This window comes from Stegostoma tigrinum, chromosome 18 (assembly GCF_030684315.1).
Source record: "Stegostoma tigrinum isolate sSteTig4 chromosome 18, sSteTig4.hap1, whole genome shotgun sequence".
Classification (NCBI taxonomy): domain Eukaryota; kingdom Metazoa; phylum Chordata; class Chondrichthyes; order Orectolobiformes; family Stegostomatidae; genus Stegostoma; species Stegostoma tigrinum.
Genome location: NC_081371.1, coordinates 8574294 through 8592993, shown reverse-complemented (window position 1 = coordinate 8592993; position 18700 = coordinate 8574294). Strand labels below are relative to the sequence as shown.

General features: G+C 41.1%; 1 protein-coding gene across 11 annotated transcripts in view; it reads right to left on the bottom strand.

The window, feature by feature from the left end:
- The window catches only part of cntn1b (contactin 1b), a 721932-nt gene that overhangs the window by 435618 nt on the left and 267614 nt on the right, over positions 1–18700 (bottom strand). For all 11 annotated transcript variants that reach the window (XM_059652304.1, XM_059652313.1, XM_059652305.1 and 8 more), the window contains one exon: positions 14272–14427. In XM_059652304.1, coding sequence (XP_059508287.1) covers positions 14272–14326 — 55 coding nt within the window. In that variant the 5' untranslated portion in view covers positions 14327–14427. The remainder of the gene's footprint in view (positions 1–14271; positions 14428–18700) is intronic.

Below are 18700 nucleotides of genomic sequence, written 5' to 3'. Positions count from 1 at the left end.
CTGTCACAAACAATTTTGCAAATTCACATTCTCAGCATTACCACCCCTTTCCCCCCCTCCTCATGTGTGTGGAAGTATCATCTGTAATTTGTTGATATTTGCATGGAAACTTTGACATTTGGGCTTCAAAAGTGATCATGGAGCATTCAAATGTTTGAGAAAGAGCTCTGTGTTCAAAATTGATGTAAAACTGCACTGCTGAAGGAACTAGGGGAAGATGAAGGGAACATCTCCCATGTGGTGGTTTTTATTGGATACATTGGAGAAATCTGCCTACTGCTGTGGAGAAATATCCACTAAGCTCAAACCAAATATTCAAACTTCACAAGGCCTTTGAAAATCATAGAATCCCTGCAGTGTGGAAACAGGCCCTTCAGCCCAACAAGTCCACACTGACCCTCAGAACATCCCACCCAGACCCATCCCCCTAATCTACACGTTCCTGAACACTACAGGCAATATGGCATGGCCAATCCACCTAGCCTGCACACCTCTGGACTGTGAAAGGGAACCAGGGCACCTGCAGGAAACCCACACAGACACAGGGAGAATGTGCAAACTCCTCACAGACAGTTGCCCGAGGGTGAAATTGAACCCAGGTCCCTGGCACTGTGAGGCAGCAGTGCTAACCACAGAGCCACCGTGCCACCCTAAATTATTGACTGTTTAAGACCACCATGTTTACCATCTTATACAACACAGTCATCTCATTTACGGTAAAGTCTTTATGATTCATTCACAGGGTATGGGTGTTATGGGCTGGACCAAGGGACATCAGCTATCCCTAACTGTCCATGAGAAGGTGATAGTGAGCTGCCTTCATGAACTGCTATAGTCCACATGGTGGAAGTCCATTCACAATGTCTGTTCGGGAGGAACTTCCAACAACAATAAAGGAGCACAGCCATATTTCCAAGTCAGGATGGTGAGTGGCTTGATGGGGAACTCACAGACTGTGGTCTTTCCATCCATCTGCAGCCCTTGTCCTCCTAGATGGTACCAGCTGTTTTGTATATTCAAGGTTCTGTCTAAAAAGCTTTTGTGAATTTATTCTTCCAAACTTGCTGAACATTTGATCAGCTCAGAGCTTTCCAAACCAGGGCGCTAGAGAAGTAGGAATACTTTTGGAATACTGTGTTCAATTCCGTTCTCCCTCCTGTAGAAAGATGTTGTCAAACTTGCTTGGGTGCAGAAAAGATTTACAAGAATGAACACAGGGTTGGAGGGTTTGAGCTATAACGAGAGCCTGAATAGGCTGGGGCTATTTTCCCTGAAGCGTCAGAGGCTGAGAGGTCAATTTGTAGAGGTTTATAAGACCACGAGGGTCATGGATGGGGTAAAGAGACAAGGTTTTTTTTCCCCCAAGGTGGGGGAGTTCAAAGTTAGAAGTACAAGCTAAAGGTGAGAGGAGACAGATATAAGAGGGACTTAAGGGGCAACGTGTTCATGCAGAGGGTAGTGTGTGTATGGAATGAGCTGCCAGAAGAAGTGGTGGAGGCTAGTACAGTTACAACATTTAAAAGGCATCTGGATGGGTATATGAATAGGAAGGGTTTAGAGGGATATGGGCCAAATGCTGGCAAATAGGACCAGATTAATTTAGGATATCTGATTGGCATGGACCGATGGGTCTGTTTCCGTGCTAGAGAACTCTATGACTCTTGTGTTTCATTTGAACTTTCTTAAACTGGGGAGGGTTTTTCACGATTGATCATTTTTGATCATTCTAGCATTTTCACAAAGTGACTGGTCAACGTCTTAGTTTTCATCTCTGAATGCACAAGCTTGGAGAACAAATGGACAAGGGAAACCCTTCACAACAGCAAAGCTCCCCTTACCCACTAAAATGTGGAACTAAATGCTCACTAAAAAACTCATCCACGATCTAATATAACTGAAGGTGTTTGTTTTCCAAAGCTTGCAGGTCTTTTGGATGTCTGGCACTGTATTTTCAAAGTTAGAGTGTTCAGAACCCAGAAGTATGTCTCAGTTTGCAGTAGAATCCTCTGAGGTACGTTAATATTTGCAAATTTTTCCACGAAGTATCTCAATAGCTTCAAAGGCATGCATACTAGTGTGATGAAAGGCGTATTCTTTATTTATTTATTAATATAAGGTCTTCTCGGACTGTATTTCAAATAAGTGGCATATGGTTGCGAGTCTATTGTACAAAGGGGTTTAAAAGTGAATGAAAATCAGTCTTTCTGGAATCATGAACTTAAAACCATCATATGTCAGAAAGTGTAGGTGAATGCAAGAACTCCTCGGGTATTAATGGAAGTTTATCTAAATCCTGAGGGGTTTATGTCAGGAATAAGGCAAAAAAGGCATCAGCTGTGGCAGAATCGAGGGTTATTAAGTTTCTTAAATTTTGTTCAGATGTTTTCTGACTGAGGCCAGAAGCAAAGGTCATCTCCTCGAATAGGAAAACTGTTTAGAACAGTTGAGGACATAAGTGATGGACAAAGTGAAGTTTGTCAAACTTCCAGATCAGAAATGCTTGATTAGAACTCTGCAGATTCTTAAAAGACTGAGAAAGTCTAAACTTTTGTTTGTGTGAGCAACAAAGAACACGGTCTCACAGCTCTCAAAACTAGAACTGAGAAGAAGCAATTAATTCAAACCTACAGATCTGACAGGGAAGGAATTTCTCGAGATTTTGATTAACTTATCAATGACAACATTGGGAAGTAGACAGGCCTTTGTTTCTCCCATGCGCTTCAAAGTCGTTCAAATTTTATCTTTATTTCTTCTGTGCAATAACAGTCTGTTTTAATGTTAACCCATAATTATTAGCCTTATGTGATATGCAGGTTAAATTAGAAAAGAGATCCATCAAACCACAAAACAATCTGGAATCCAATGTGTCCTGTAGTATTGTACTATCAGTTGGGATGATAACACGAGGAGTATGTTAATTTATTTTGGGAGGGATACATGGGAATGTGTCAATATTGATAAGGGACCTCAATGGAAGCCCAGGCAGTTCACGCAGTCTGAAAATACAAGAATGGGATGAAAAAAAAATGCTCACAGAATGTGATCATACTGAGCTTGTAGTTTAAGCTTCGACTGAGGGTTCCAAATATCATACGCACGCCACCTTGTCATGTTGGTTAGGGATGCCTTGTATTCATGCATATTGGACTCATGGCATTAGCATGAAGCCATACACACACTACATTGAGGGCACATTGTATGTTATAACCTCTATGTGCAAATAACTTGAGTCAATGACTCAGCTCTTTGCAAACAAGCTGACACAAGCCACAACACTTCACCTTGGAACACATTACCAATCTCTCCGCCTGCCCTGCACCCCACACACACCATCCTTCTTGCTACCAGCAAGTTGCCTCCGGGAACTGTAAATGTGACTGTGACTTGCATCGCACTGACAATAAACCTACAGCCAGGCGAACCGCTGTTTCACGTTCTCGCTGCCAGTTTCATTCGCACTGCAACAAGATAGTCTCGCAGATAGGGACAGTCCAACTTCTAAGGCACTTTCATTTCTCTTGTTGGAAGTGTAATGATACCAGCTGATGGTAATACATGGCAAATTAGATCTGAGTGAGGCCTGCCTTGATAGAATACAAGTCTTACTTTGCATTTTTTTGTTGATGATGGAGGTCAGTGATTGGACGTTTTCACAAGAGACTGATAACGTACTTTTGACACAAGAACATACGAGTTTATGATGCAAAAGTAAACCACGAGCTATGGTGCGCAATTTTTGAAATGATCTCATTACAAGTGTTGAAAAATAGATTCAACCCTTTTAACCCAAGGACAGCTACTCAAACCTCAGGTAGGGGTCACCCCTGCCGTCTTGCTGATGTTATTGTATAGTGGGCATCACTTTTATTGGCTTCTCATTAGCAAGTAAACGCTGGACAGACAGCAGCACTCATGCCCTACAAATGAATAAGAAATACTTTGGATTCACAAAATACACATTTCCTTCAGTTAATGTCACTTCAAGTCTTTTAAACCAACTTCTAACTTAGCTCACTTACCACGTAACATGGTTTCCGTCAACAGCTTCAATGGATGCCTTTTTCTCTGAAATATCCACAGATTTTGATTCTGACTTTTGTTCTCCAGTCCGGATTGCTTCGATTGTTAATAACAACACTTCTGCTGAAAAGGTACTCTTCTCTTTGAATAAATCTGCTTGTTTCTGAGTAAATTTCTCTATCTGACTCACTGTCTTCAGGGACCCCACCACTCTCTCACATACGTACACTCACTGTAAAACATTCCAGCAATAATCTGTTTATGTGGCTTGCTTTTCATTTATCTGAAGTCACATTATTTCTTGAAAATGCCTTTAAAAAAAAACTGTTCGAAATGACTGACTTTTTTTAAACCTACATTCACTCAGAAACGAGCAGATTGATTCAGTGGTCCTTTTCAGATGAGGTGTTGCTTTAAACGAAAGTCAATCTTTCCAAAAACTGAAAACTAAAATCCATTTTCATCCCATTTTAGGAACCAAGCTTCCAAACAATACTATATTACGAGCCTTCACCACAAAACCTCATCATTCAGTACGTTTTCTAATAGAATTATTACAAACCCTGCAACAAAATAAACTTCGATTATTAGACAGTGATGTGTCATTCCAATCTGTTGCAACTGCTTGCTCATCCATTCACGTTGAGTTCGATGTCAAAACCAAGTATTAGTATTCTGAACAGCCTGGTTTAATTTGAAGTCATTCCAACAGAGGCATGACATGATGCTGCCCTCTCCCCTGAGAATACGAAGCCTTCGAAATATTTTCTTGGCAAGAACACTTTGTTCTTCAAACCCCTAAACGGAAACCATTGTTTGTGGGAGCATCCTACAGTGAAAACTCCACTGGTGCAGCAAGATATCTGCCATCATAGAGAAAGGCAAGATTTTCCACTGAGTCTTAAATTTTCCCAGTGTGCCACTTTCTGACTATCAGTCAAAAACCTTTTGCCAATACTCAAACAATTCACACTTCTTCTAAGCTTCCAGAGTTTTCAGGTCTGCCTTGGGTGGTTTTTTCTATAGTTAGAGCTCAAGCACATCTATGAAACTCAGTTTCATTACCCATCTTCCGTAATTTATTGTCAATCCATCCAGGTAATAGGGACTCTGACCTCATCTATGGCAGTACATCAAGCAAATAATTGAGTCTATTGTCCTCTGTTACATTTGTACAAATCAAGTGGAACACCCAAGCATTCCTAGTTTGCAAGCTCATTATTGTCTTTCCAAGGAGTTCACACAAACTACTTCCTATTAAAAATTCAAGACCAAAATGGCAACTGGATCCCTGTGCACAACAGCCTGGCACAGAGGAGGAGATATGAGTGCAAGTGACTCAGAAGATTATTATCCAGTAGCTTCAAGTCTGGGTTTAAAAGCTCAAAATCCATTTTGAGAAAAGGCAGACTGAGGGAGCAGAAGAGATCGTTGGTGTGGAGGATCAATGAGTCTGAGTTCAAAAAAAAAAATTGGTGATTGGCTGATACAGACATTTCTGCCACTCAGTAAAGGAAGATTTGATGAACATTCAAATTTGTTGGAGCCATCTAGAAGACCGACTGCAGGTCAAATAGTGTTTGAAAACCAAAGTGGTTTTCACCAAGTCATTTCTTGGAACAAAATGTGACGAAATCCAGAGGAAAGTTATTCTTCTTGCCTTGGCAGCTTGTCAAAAATTAATGAGAAGATGATTCCAATAAGAAACGGCTTCTGTAACACACAGCACACGGGTTCATTTTCTCTTAAATTGCGGCTGCACATTCCTTCTGCATACACTTACAAATTCTGCAAGTGCTAATGATCATTTCATTGAATTGAGAGGTAACAAGGAGTTTTGAGGGAGTAAATGAGCGAATGTTGGCAGGAACCCATCGACCAGAGGTCAATTTCTATGCGAAAAAAGAGCAAGTTGCTATGGTGTTGAATTTTCTACATGAAAGATTCAATTATAACTTTCAAAGGCAACTTAACATGGACAGATTTATCAGGATACAAGCAACAAATTAGAGAGTAGGGCGAAATGGAAAGATCCTACCATGAGCTCACATAGAAATACTGGGCCAAATGGCCTCTGAACTGCGGGCTTCATTATAATGAATGGACCTGGGGGATATTAACTTCATAAAATTCCTTTGTCCACTGCATACATTCCAAGACATTTGATCTTTTTCAATCAAGCAATGATTACGATGGCACTTCAGCTTTCATGCTTGCCAATGTACACTGGTATCCAATTTTGTCTAAAGCACCAAAGATCAAGACACTGATAGTGAAGGATGAGAACTCTGGGTGAGAAATCACTGCATGGGACAGAGTTCAACTAAAAATAATGGAAAGTAGTACAAGCAATGCCGCAATGTAGAAGTCAAACAGAAGTCATGAATGTAGAGTTCAAAGCCAATATCCAGTCGAAAGAATGAAGTGCTGTTTTTACTTTATTCTAAAAAATGGAAATGATTCACAACCCTCAGATGAAATTTTCAAAATCAATGAATGATGACATTCTGATCACCTACTGAAGGAATCGAGTCCTGTGAGGAAATAACTCACTGCTGACATGTTGTTTCAGGCCTCACAGAACCCAATACTGATGCCCACATTAAGTCAACATCTGAATGACACAAACTGTAACAAGACTGTGACCATACAGCAAGAAGGTACTGTTTGTATTGGCTTCAAAGTTAATTTTAATTCAATATCTTGTCTGAATTTCCTATGGTATTGACTGAGAGAATAATACAGAAACATCCCTACATCTACATATCCATTAGGGTGGCACGGTGGCTCAGTGGTTAGCAGTGCTCCTTTGCAGCACCAGGGACCCAGGTTTGAGCCAGCATTGGGTAACTGTCTGTGTGGAGTTTGCACATTCTCCCCGTGTCTGCATGGGTTTCCTCTGGGCGCTCCGGTTTCCTCCCACAGTCCAAAGATGTGCAGGTCAGGTGGATTGGCCGTATTGAAATTGTCCACTGTGCTCAAGGATATATACACGAGGTGCACTGGCTGTGGGAAATGCAGGGTTACAGAGATAGGATAGGGGTATGGGTATGGATGGGCAATAAATGCTGACCTAAACAGCAGCGCTCCCATTTCTTTAAAAAAATTTTAGAAGATCCATATCCTGCATCAATTTGCAACACTGGATTCCAATTCTCTTGCCTTCAGATACGGTTTGGCTCGAAACCTGACAACAGTTTGACTCTCCCTGTAGTCCTCTGCTCGGCAGCTTCATGGAAGGGCAGTGGAATCAGATCAAGAGCGTACCTTTCAAATCCCAGGTGCCAGAGTCACCAGCTGCCTTGGATCTCCAAATGAGACTTTGGGGCATACTTACAGAGCAGTAAACATGAAAGCACATATACTGTCCAGCCCTAAGGCAGAAGAAACAATGATAACCCATTCCTACAGACGTGTGAGGATACTTGTGCACAAATTCCTTTACAGGCAAGTTGACAGAACGCCAGAAACTTCTTTACTCACTCAATGCATTTGCAAAGCTTTTTGGCAGCTAAATGATTGGGCTTAATTAGGGAAAGTCAACAAATAATTCATTTTTGAATGTTAGTTCTCGAACAGTGAACTATTCCAGCACCAAAATTCATCTGCTTCAGCCTTCTGGCATAGAATTGTCATCAGTTCTCATCAATACAGTTCAGGAAGCTGCTGAGTACAAGTTTGATATTCTAAACAGAATGATTTCAAACTGTACCCATTGGCACTTGGCTACGACTGGCTCCATTCAGGCTCATTATTTTAGGGCATGGGAGAGACTCTCATTACAACAGCTTGAACATGTCTATTGATTAACAAGGTGGGACCTAGGGAAAAAGCAAGAGTGCATGAGTGTGTGCATGGATACGGTGTGAGAGAGACAGAAGAAGCAACAGTGTGTGAGAATAGCAAATTCAGATCAGAAACTTTCTCACACACAAAGTAGTAACTGTGGGAAATAACGAGGCACAAACATTGTGGGCTCTCAAAGTTGAGGAACTCAAGACACAAATCTGGAAATTTAGCGGAATGAGCTTCAGCCGCATCAAGAACCTTTTTGTTGTTGCATTCCGTAAGAAATCAGTTGAATGGTCATTTCGTGAAAGCCATTTAACAGCTTTGTTGGTCCCTGAAAATGTTTCTCCATTTTGATAGGATTCGCTGATGATAGTGTCGGATGTATCTATTGCAAGATCAGCGGGGCAAAGAAATCGAAACAGAACAACTACGTTTGCGCTGACTGTTCTTCATCCTCAGGCGAAAGGTGGACTTGCGGCACATAGCAAAGAATTTATTTTAACTCGTTTTCTCACCAGCACTGCCATTTCAATGAATCCCATGTACCTACTGTGTCGTCAGAGCACAAAGCACAACAGCTGTCTCCAATATTCACACAATCAATAAATCCCTACAGTGGAGATTGAGGCCATTCGGCCCATCCGGTCTGTATCCACCTTATGAAGAGCATCCCATCCAGATCCCACCACAACCCCCTTTTAAATTCCCCATAACCCCGCATTTCCCAAGGCTAATCCGCCTAACCTACACATCCCTAAACATTCTGGGATAATGACCCACGGCTAACCTGCACCTCCTTGGACTGTGGGAGGAAACCGGAGCACCTGGAGGAAACCCACAGACACGGGAAAGTGTGCAAACTCCACACAGACGGTCACCTGAGGGTGGAATCGAACCCCTGTCCCTTGCGCTGTGTGGCAGCAGTACTAACCACTGTGCGGGATGTACAACACAAAACCCTTCACACAAACAGGGAATCTCAATCTCCCTTTGTTATTTATTCTGCTGAAAGTATCTGAAGTCAAACTGAGCCACATTCCAAAGCCTGTCCAATAACGCTCATTCAGATCACCACAGATCTTCATCCTATATCGAGGTCTGCTCCATGCAAAACTGAAATAATGGATTGAAACCTTGCCTGCTGACGTCCTACCAACAACCACAGATTGACAGCCACTGGCACTTCTTGGCAGACCTGGGTAGATAGACCATATGGGCAAGGCCCACATGTCTGTGGCCCACAAAACAACACCGCTTTTGATCATGAGTGTAGCTATGGGACTGAAATTAATGGTTGAACCACATGGACGTGAAGCACTTTCTACCATATGAACAAAAAGAATTATTCACCCACAGAACGATGCTGCAGCACATTCACTAAATCCTGTAAACCATACGTTGTCGATTCTAGGAGCAGTAAACAGGCACAAGCACCTGTTAGCTTCTCACAGACAAAAGAAATACCACAAAGCTTTAGTCTCTATTTCACAGCTTACAGAAGATGCTTGATTCTTGTGAGATATTACGTCATGATTCTCTTACAGACATCAGAGAGAAACAGGTCATCGGTATCAACAATGAATTCTCTCCTTTCCTCAAACAATTATCATTTGATTAGAAGCCCCAGTAACAATCCGTATGCACATTTCCCTGGTGTCAAAACTCTACAACAAAATCTCCGTTCTGCTGAGCTGCGCAATCATCTTCAATGCAATACTGCAGAACCATTTGTGTTATTCATGCAAGGGTCACACAAAATTGAACAATTCTATCTTGGATGAGATTGTGAAGTATTATCTAAGCAATTGTGTGGTGTTATAGACTGTCAGGGGGCAGGTGTTGGCTGACAGTGGATAGGGGCTCTTCATGTCCTGACAGAGATGATCGATAGCTCACTAAGTAACTGTTTCTAGAGAAGTCGTAGTCAGCAACGAAAGTGTTTTGGGTAGAAAGTGCGCCAAGAATCAAGAAGCTTGTAACTGGTTTCAACTGATTTGATTTGTTTCATGTATTGTCAAATGTATTTTGATACTAAATACGGTGTGAAGTGTTATATTGTGTCGCCACTCTCCAGCGCCATCTTAAAACACAGAAAAATAAGCCAAAACATAGAATATAAAGGCAAAAAAATAAAGAAATGAAGAAAGCTAAAAATAAGTAAAGAAAAAAGAAATTATTCCAAAAGCATAACTTTCGCTCATTATTTGGTCGATAGCAAGAGACAGCTACAAAAGATAGTGATATATAATGCGAATAAGAACATTACCTTGACAAATCACTCCTATACCTTACATCTTTTGGTACAAACAAGTCAAGTGGAAAGTGCAAAACTGTGCTAACGCACCCTGCTTTACAAGGCTTCAATAGGCTTCCCTAGAGGATGATAGGAAAACTAAAAATATTCTGAATCAGACTGCTGAGTTTTGATGAAACGGATCATAAACCAATGTGTCTCACTCCAAATATAAAGGACATGGTTCACACGATGGCAACTGGACTTTCCTTTACCATATGCACAACATGCTTTCATAACAGTAAGTTATTACTGCATTATTACAGAATGTAATGAAACCAAGGCACCAAACTATCTTACGCCTCACATAAATTAACACCATTTCTTAGGTGGTAAAGCTTTTCACAATTATCAAACTCACATAACATGGCGTGAAGCAGGGTGCATTTTCTGAAGAAGGGTCCCGACCCGAAACGTCAAACTTTCCTGCTGCTTGGCCTGCTGTGTTCATCCAGCTTCACACTGTGTTATCTCAGATTATCCAGCATCGGCAGTTCCTATTCTCTCTGTATCAAACTAAAATAATCATTTTGATAACTTTTAATGACCTAATTTTATCATCTGGCAAATGAAGATTGACTCTTCTTAAATAAGGTTCGCAGGTAACTACACACGTCATAACCATGGAGTTGGGAGTTTAGAGTTTCAGCCTGAATGTTGACATTTACAACTGTCAGCTGGTTCAGTGATTTAACCACATCTGCCAACAATATCCAATATAACTCCTCAACGAATACAAAATTTATTCCTGGCACATCTTGCATTAATACTCCATTCAAAGGTGGGAAAGTAGCCCCTAATGGTGTAATAATCATTTAGTGACTTCCAACCAGCCTCTTCTGCCCAGAATGTGAATAAAACTGTCACTCTTGCAGTTTGAGACTCAGTCTTTGAAATTTTATAAACAATCAGATCCAACATTTAAATCAACTTTTTTGTCTTACTTTTCCCCTTCTCTAATCAATCATTCTTTCAATCCTTGTGTTTCTGCATTTGATTTCTAATTCACCCTCTTTCTTAATCATTCTCCTTCATTTCCAAGTCCCTTCAGGTGAGGAGATGTGTTGTTTGTTGCACTGATAACTAAGGTTTCAGATGCACTGCCACCTTGACTGTGCTGTTATGAGCTCACACTCCAAGAAACCATGCAGGCAAAACATGTTAAAACCTAAAACACCACTAAAAGTCACACTGGGAGGACACATTACGAGATGCATGAATTCAGTTCCAATTAATACAAAGTCATATCGAGCCCATATATTTTTGGGAATAATTACACTGTTTCTCAATAATGCAGTCAGCAAACTCTGCCAACAAAAAGGTGGACACATTTTTAATCAGAATGATGGATCTGCACTTAGTTTCACAACTTGGGGCGGCACAGTGGCTCAGTGGTTAGTACTGCGGCCTCACAGCACCAGGGACCCGGGTTGGATTCCAGCCTCGGGCGACTGTCTGTGTGGAGTTTGCACATTCTCCCCGTATTTGCGTGGGTTTCCTCCCGGGTGCTCCGGTTTCCTCCCACAGTCCAAAGATGTGCAGGTTAGGTGGATTGGCCACTCTAAATTGCCTGTAGTGTTCAGGGGTGAGTGGATTATAGGGGGATGGGTCTGGGTGGGATGCTTCAAGGGGCGGTGTGGACTTGTTGGGCCGAAGGGCCTGTTTCCACAATGTAGGGAATCTAATCTAAGAAAAAAAAACTCAGCAACAGAGTACAACAGGGTAACAAACAAATATCATTTAAGCAATAGCTTGAATTCAGGTGTTACCGAGGTTACAATTTAAGCTACTGCCTTACTTAATTGTCAGTACCAGTTTGCCGTGGGTGACCCTAAGTTTGCGCTGACAATGCCTTCAATGTTTACAGCATTAAAAATCAGAATAAGATTCAACTTGACCACAGAATAAATCTACTGACTAATCATCTTGTGGCCACGTGGTGCACTAAGAATTCTAGAATTCACATTATCACTCAACTGAGCAGGCAATAGAGGATAACTTTCCATTAGAGCGGTGAGGACTTGGTAGTGTGCTAAAACAAAGACCATTGTCAGCGCACAGATACATGCTAGCAAAAAAAAATCCCAGAAACCACCAAGGGTAAACAATGCAAGCCATAACGGCAGGTATATTTAACTTTCAGATTGATAAAGCAACAAATACATATTAACTGATGCTAAAGATCTAGAAGAATTGGTGCTGTATTCTTAAATGCATCCATTGTTCATAAATAGATCTTGCTCAGTAACTTCTCATTCTTGTTACTTTAGATTTTGTCTTGTAACATGCGACTTTAATCTTATATATATCATTATCATCTAAGATGAATTTCTGATAACACAACTTCCGGAATAATTGCGACTTTCACCCTACTCATCCACACCTACTCTGCCCCTCAATCATCTTTAATGTGTCACAGACTTCGTTCTATTCCAACCAAACACTCAGAAAATGGCTTCAGTTGTCTTCACATCTCCACAAGAATTTACTAAGGATAACCAAGTTTAGAAGAACACAGTCTATCAAGTCAAAGTACATTGTTCCATTATGGGGCTAAAAAGCTTCGAAATTATTTCAGTGATCACAACTAGGAGACGTTCAACAGTGGATAACAAGGAACATAGTCAGATGCACACAAATCTGTACTGAGACTTCTCTTAGCTTAATGGATCTAAGGGCTAGATAATCCAGGCTCCATGGAGAACCCCTCTAAGACCAGCAGTGAGTTGTTTATTCCAGACAGTATTGGGGATGGCAGTATAACAAGCAGCAGTCAGGTTACATTGTAAAAATCAAGACGCAAGCATGAAAACTTTACTGTGTTCTACATATGTTGAGTTTCCAACCACCTCCCCGAAGTACATTGTCTGTTATCGCAGCAAATGGCATTACTCATTTAGTCAAATCTGCCAAATTTATCATTATTACTGGTCTCAGCACTAAAAAAAAGCCTTTGTTTTTCACTCAATCTACGTCCCACTTACCATCACTATAACACGTACTTTTACAACAAATGCTTCCAGCTGTTTAAAGATTTTCGAGAGTTCGGTACCTGTACTTGAGTCAATGGGAAAATATTGATCATGTTCAGCAGCGCCCAACAGATCATTCAGCAGGCACTTTATATAACCAATTTTACACTGTCCATCCAATATTTTACATTTTTTGCACTGATGCAGTAATGCTTCATTGCTTTTTTTTGTTCACTTTCATAGTGTCCAGGCATCCACCTTTACTATAACTTAAATTCACTTTATGATCTTTATCTGCCTTGAATGCCAGGAAGAATTACCTTTCTCTCAAGTTAGTTTGTGAAGAAAAAGCTTGACGTTCAGGCATGATTCCCAAAGCAATTGTTTTCCTAAACATCTTCACAATTCAGTAACTTGATGCCGGCCTCAAAGTGACAGCTGGGAATGAAGTAACAGATTTGCAGAACATTCAAAGCGTCAGCTGGTGACGCTGATGAGCTGCCTGCTTTTGGCTCCCATCAAATGGAACATTACAGCTTTGCAAAGCTGGATGCATCTTGGTATCCATAATTCATGTGTACTCAGTACTAGCGCACAACACCAGGAAGAAATAAATTACCATCTTTCTGCTTTGCAGTGATTTTTATAACGAAAATAAAAGATGCTGCAGGCCATCAGGGAATCAGGCTATTTTTCACATTATGACGGCCCATTGCCTCATGCAAGAACCTGGAAGACCCCAAGATGTAACAGTAAGCAAGACAGATGTCCAAGTTGTCAGTCGGATATCAAGACATGAATCTAACAGGCTTTGTGGAAGGATTATGTTCACCCATATTCCATTGAGCTCATGTAAAAGAGTTTTTAATGTAAAATGGTATGAAATACACAGGAATTCAGGGGGACGGGACATTCAACAGTTCAAACAGAGAGACAAAAGGAGACCATGTTTTAATAGCAATCCTAATTCTTCCATTATTCAATTCATCATTATTTAGCCCATCAGCATCGAAAACCACACATTCATCCGAACTCAGGCTTCAAGAACGCAGCTGTCCATGGAAGCTGTAGGTGCAAAGATTAACTTTTCACGAAAATTCAGTGCTGACCTTGAAGAGTTTTGCATCTGAAATCATGCCAAGGGGAGCAGCAGAAAACCCTTCACGTCAGTGTCATGCCCAACGCTCAACTTACCTGCCAAGCAGCAAATGAATGACAATGCAAAAAAATGACTCAACAGGAACCACATTCTCAGTTCTAGTTCAAAGCGATGGCATTAATTCCAAGGCGAGGGTCGGGGGGCGCGTGGACTTTGCTCTGGTTGTCTCAGTTGATCATTCTCCAGTATACCTGTAAAATGACACAAAGCATAAAATAAGCACCAATATTGTCACAAGGCCTCAGAAATATTGTCATGACTCAAGTTATTTTAAATCGCAGCAGAATCAGAAGAAATGCAGTCATGAGAAAGGTCGTTTGAACAATTTAATCTTATTCTTCTCATTAAAACACATGCGTACAGCATATCAACTCCCCTTTCAAAACCCATCTCCACAGCAGATCAATGGTCACAAAACAACACATTCTTACATAACACCAAACAAGTGTGAGCTGATAGATTTTGCCACAAAACAAAGTGGGGGCACAATATAAAGGAAGGGGTACTATTCTTTAGGCGTGCACGAGCGATGAGACCAGAGTGTACTTACTGGCAGGACAGGTTGAGCGAGGCTTTAACAAAGCATTGAGCATTCTAGGGTTAATACAACGTAGAATACAAAAACAGCAAGCCAAGTTATGAAGAACTTACATAAGATTTCAGCTGCAGCATTGTCTACAGTTCTATGTTACAGGCAGGATGTAAATACATTGAAGACAATGCAGAAGTGGTTTACAGCAATGAGAAACTTCAATTACAATTGGAGAAGTTGAGAATGTTCTCCTTGGAGAACTGACTAAGGCAAGATCTGATAGACATATGAGCAGAATGGGCAGTATGGATTGGGAGAGACTGTTCCTGATGATAAAAGGATCAAGAATTATATATTACGTATTGCCTTTTGGTAAAACAAACCAGGGACGGACTTACTCAATTAAAAGTAGGGCCTCAGATAGTGTTGTAGGATAAAGAGAGTTAAGGATTCAGGTACATCAACCTTGGAAGTTTGCACCACAGGTAGATAGGGAGGTCAAGAACGCGAGTAGCACCCTTGTCATTTATTGCTTCGTGCTTTGAGTATAGGAGTTGGGACGTCACGTGGAGGCTGTACAGGATGTCGCTGTGGACTTTTCTGGATGACTGTGTCCAGTTCTGGTCGCCCTGTTATAGCAAAGGATATTATTAAACTGGACAGGGTTCAAGAAAGATTTACCACAAAGCTGCTGGGAATTGAGGGTTTAAGTTATAAGGAGAAGCTGGATAGGTTGAGACATTTTTCCGCCCAGGGTGGTTGACAGGTGACCTTACTGAGGTTTATAAAATCATGAGGGATGTAGATAAGATGAAAAGTAGATGTTTTTCTCTCGGGTTGGGGATTTCAAAACAAGGGGGCTTATTTTTAAGCTGAAAGGAGAAAGATTTCAAAGAAGATAATGAGGGACAATTTTTTTTTACACAGTGAGTGGTTCGCGTGTGAAATGAACATGCAGAGGAAGTGGAGGATGCAGGAACAATTACAACGTTTATAAGACAATTGGAAAGGCACATGAACAAGCAAGGTTTGGAGGGATACGGGCCAGGACCGGACAGGTGAGGTGCATTTAGTTTGGGATTATGGTCAGCATGGTTAGGTTGGACCTCAGGGTCTGTTTCTGTGCTGTATGACTCTATGACTGTACAACAAGGTGATACAGACTTAAAGTGAAGCATAAAAGAAACAAAGTTAATAAGAAAAAAAAATTCACATTGATATTTAGGGCCTGGGATGTATTGTAAGTGCAGTGGAGGAAGATTCAATTAAGACATTCCACAAGGGTATGAGATAATTATTTAAAAGGAAATGGGCAGGGTTGGACGGAAAGAATAGGCAATAGGCACTAAGTCAAAATGTTCAGACAGCCAAAACAGACACTCTGCGCTAACGACCTCCTTCTAAGCTATCACAATTCTGTGGCTTGCTGACATTGCAATCAAACCCTCTAGAACACGAACTCTTTCATTCTGCTGAAACCGCTTGGGATCATCCATTGGTAACAACAAGCAGAGTAGTGACCACACTCAACCAGCCTGTCCTTGTAAAACTCAAAATTGAGTCTCCAGAATTGATGCGATTTCGTAATTAAGCCTAAGGTGCAAAACAATCCTAACTGTACCACGAGTTGCATTAAGGATAACAATTTAACTTGCTCAGAGATAACAAGGTGCAGAGCTGGATGAACACAGCAGAGGAGCAGCAAGGTTGACGTTTCGGGCCGAGACCCTTCTTCAGCTGCTTGGCCTGCTGTGTTCATCCAGCTCTACACCTTGTTATCACAGATTCTCCAGCTTCTGCAGTTCCTACTATCTCTGAATTTAACTTGATCAGTCAGGTTTGTAGCTTTACTCACAGGTGCATATCACAGGGCAGCACATTATCCTTGGCAAACAGAAGGAATATATCAACACAATGCACCCTTTTTCACTGAAAAAGGGGGACAGCCTCATGCTTCCTCTGTGTTAATGCCTTCAAGGTTAACTTGTCTGGTTTGAATTCAACCAATGATGAGAAGTTAACTGTTCGTTGGTGTATTCTCCATGTCACCATTCCATCCAATCAGAGCCTACTTGCTATATCAAACAAGTGCCTTCTTCTCATGCAGTATCAAATATTGTTTCCTTTGGGTTTCAGCGTTCTTGTAAATCTGTCCTGATGAGTACACACTGAGAAGTTTGAAAGGAATGTCTCTTTTTATAGCGATACACCTTCTGTCTTTGCTAAATATTATCCCCAGCTCTAACCTCTCTTTCCTTTCCAAAATCCTTGAACATTCTGATACCTACTTTCTTGGAACGTGAGCAGGTGTAGTACATTCCTAGACCAGCCAACCAATTTTTGCCTCCTGTTAATGTGAGATTGCCCAAGCCTCTCATGCCTATGCTCTTAGTCACACCAAATTTCATTCGCCTATAGCCACTCTGTTCAAAGACCTGCACTAGCACCTCGTTAAACAATGCTTCAATGTTAAAATTCTCAGCTTCTTTTTCCCCCCCAAATCTCCATGTCGCCTCTACCCTCTGTTTTTCTGTAATTTCCTTCAGCTCCCCACTACAAACATATCTGCAGTCTCCAAATTCTGGACACCTGATCTGATACGCCCAAATGTAATCCAATCACAATGGCAGCTGTGCCAAGTTCTCACATTTTCTTCCCAAGCTTATCTGCATTTCTTCCTTCCTTTTGTCTTTAAAGTTGCTGTTTAAAACCTTTCTGTGCTTTGGCTAAGCTTTTGGACATGCGTCCTGAAATCTTATGTGGCTTGATACCAAATTTTTGTTTGGCAGCACAAATGGTTTTTTTTAACTGCATCATAAATGCCAGATAAATAAGGGCATAACTCTGGAAAAGAAAAAAACTGAGACAGAAGTATCAGAGATATAATATTTTGGTCCACCATTTAATAAATTCATGGCTGTGCCATCGTGCCTTATCCTACACACCTTCATTCCACTAATCTGCTCATCTGTCGTGAATATATTCAACAACTGAATAACTAGGTTTGAGAATCCAATAGATTCACAATGTTTTGAATGAAGGAGTTGCTCTCCTCACCCCAGTTCAAAATGGCTGACCCGTTATTTCAAAAGTAACATGCCATATTCCTGACGTACCTGCCAAGGGGATAAAGTCTACTCACAAATGGGGAATTCTCCAAATGTCATTATTCTAATATTGGTATATTAGAAGGTGGTTTGTTCAAAGGTGGTAGCACTGTTAATTCAGTGCTATCGGCTGGTGTAGAAGTCCACCAGTACATTCGTGCTTCCAGTCAATTTTGAGGAAAGTTGCCACCAGGAGTTCCTCCCACTCTCTCGGTGGCAAATCAGAAGTGCCCACATGGGCTTTATTTACCCACCGTGTAGAAAGTGCCAAACCACACGTGCATTAGATACCTACACGGATGGATGGTGTTGTGAAGTTAGGTAGACTACTTGTGGATTGGGAAGCGCGAAATTAGAATTTGGTGTTTGTCAAATGCTAGGCGAGGGGAAGCATTCTGTGGTCCCTTTAAAAGGCCACGTGCTTTTTTTGTGCTTAGAGATTTAAAATAGATGTCAGTGAGCAGTAACACAAAAGTTTGCAAGTACACAGGCAGCACCCAAAATGAAACATTTGTATCAAAAGGCCAGAGAGTTAGCAGGCCAAGCAGCAGTTTCCACCAAGGCAACACGTTTATGAATTTAGCCAATCAATTTGAACCATGCACTTAGATACCAAAAACCTATTAAATTTAAATCAGATAGTTTTGACAACATAGGACCAATCCTATTGTAAGAACTATTGCTATGTCATCCAAGGTTACCAAAATAAGGGGGCGGTTGGACAAAGAACCCTAGAGCTAGCTGCCATTTGCCAAAGTTAACAGCCCTCAACTCTTAAGAGAGAATCTCTGGCTCTCACAGTCTCCTCTATGTCTTAGAGAAGGC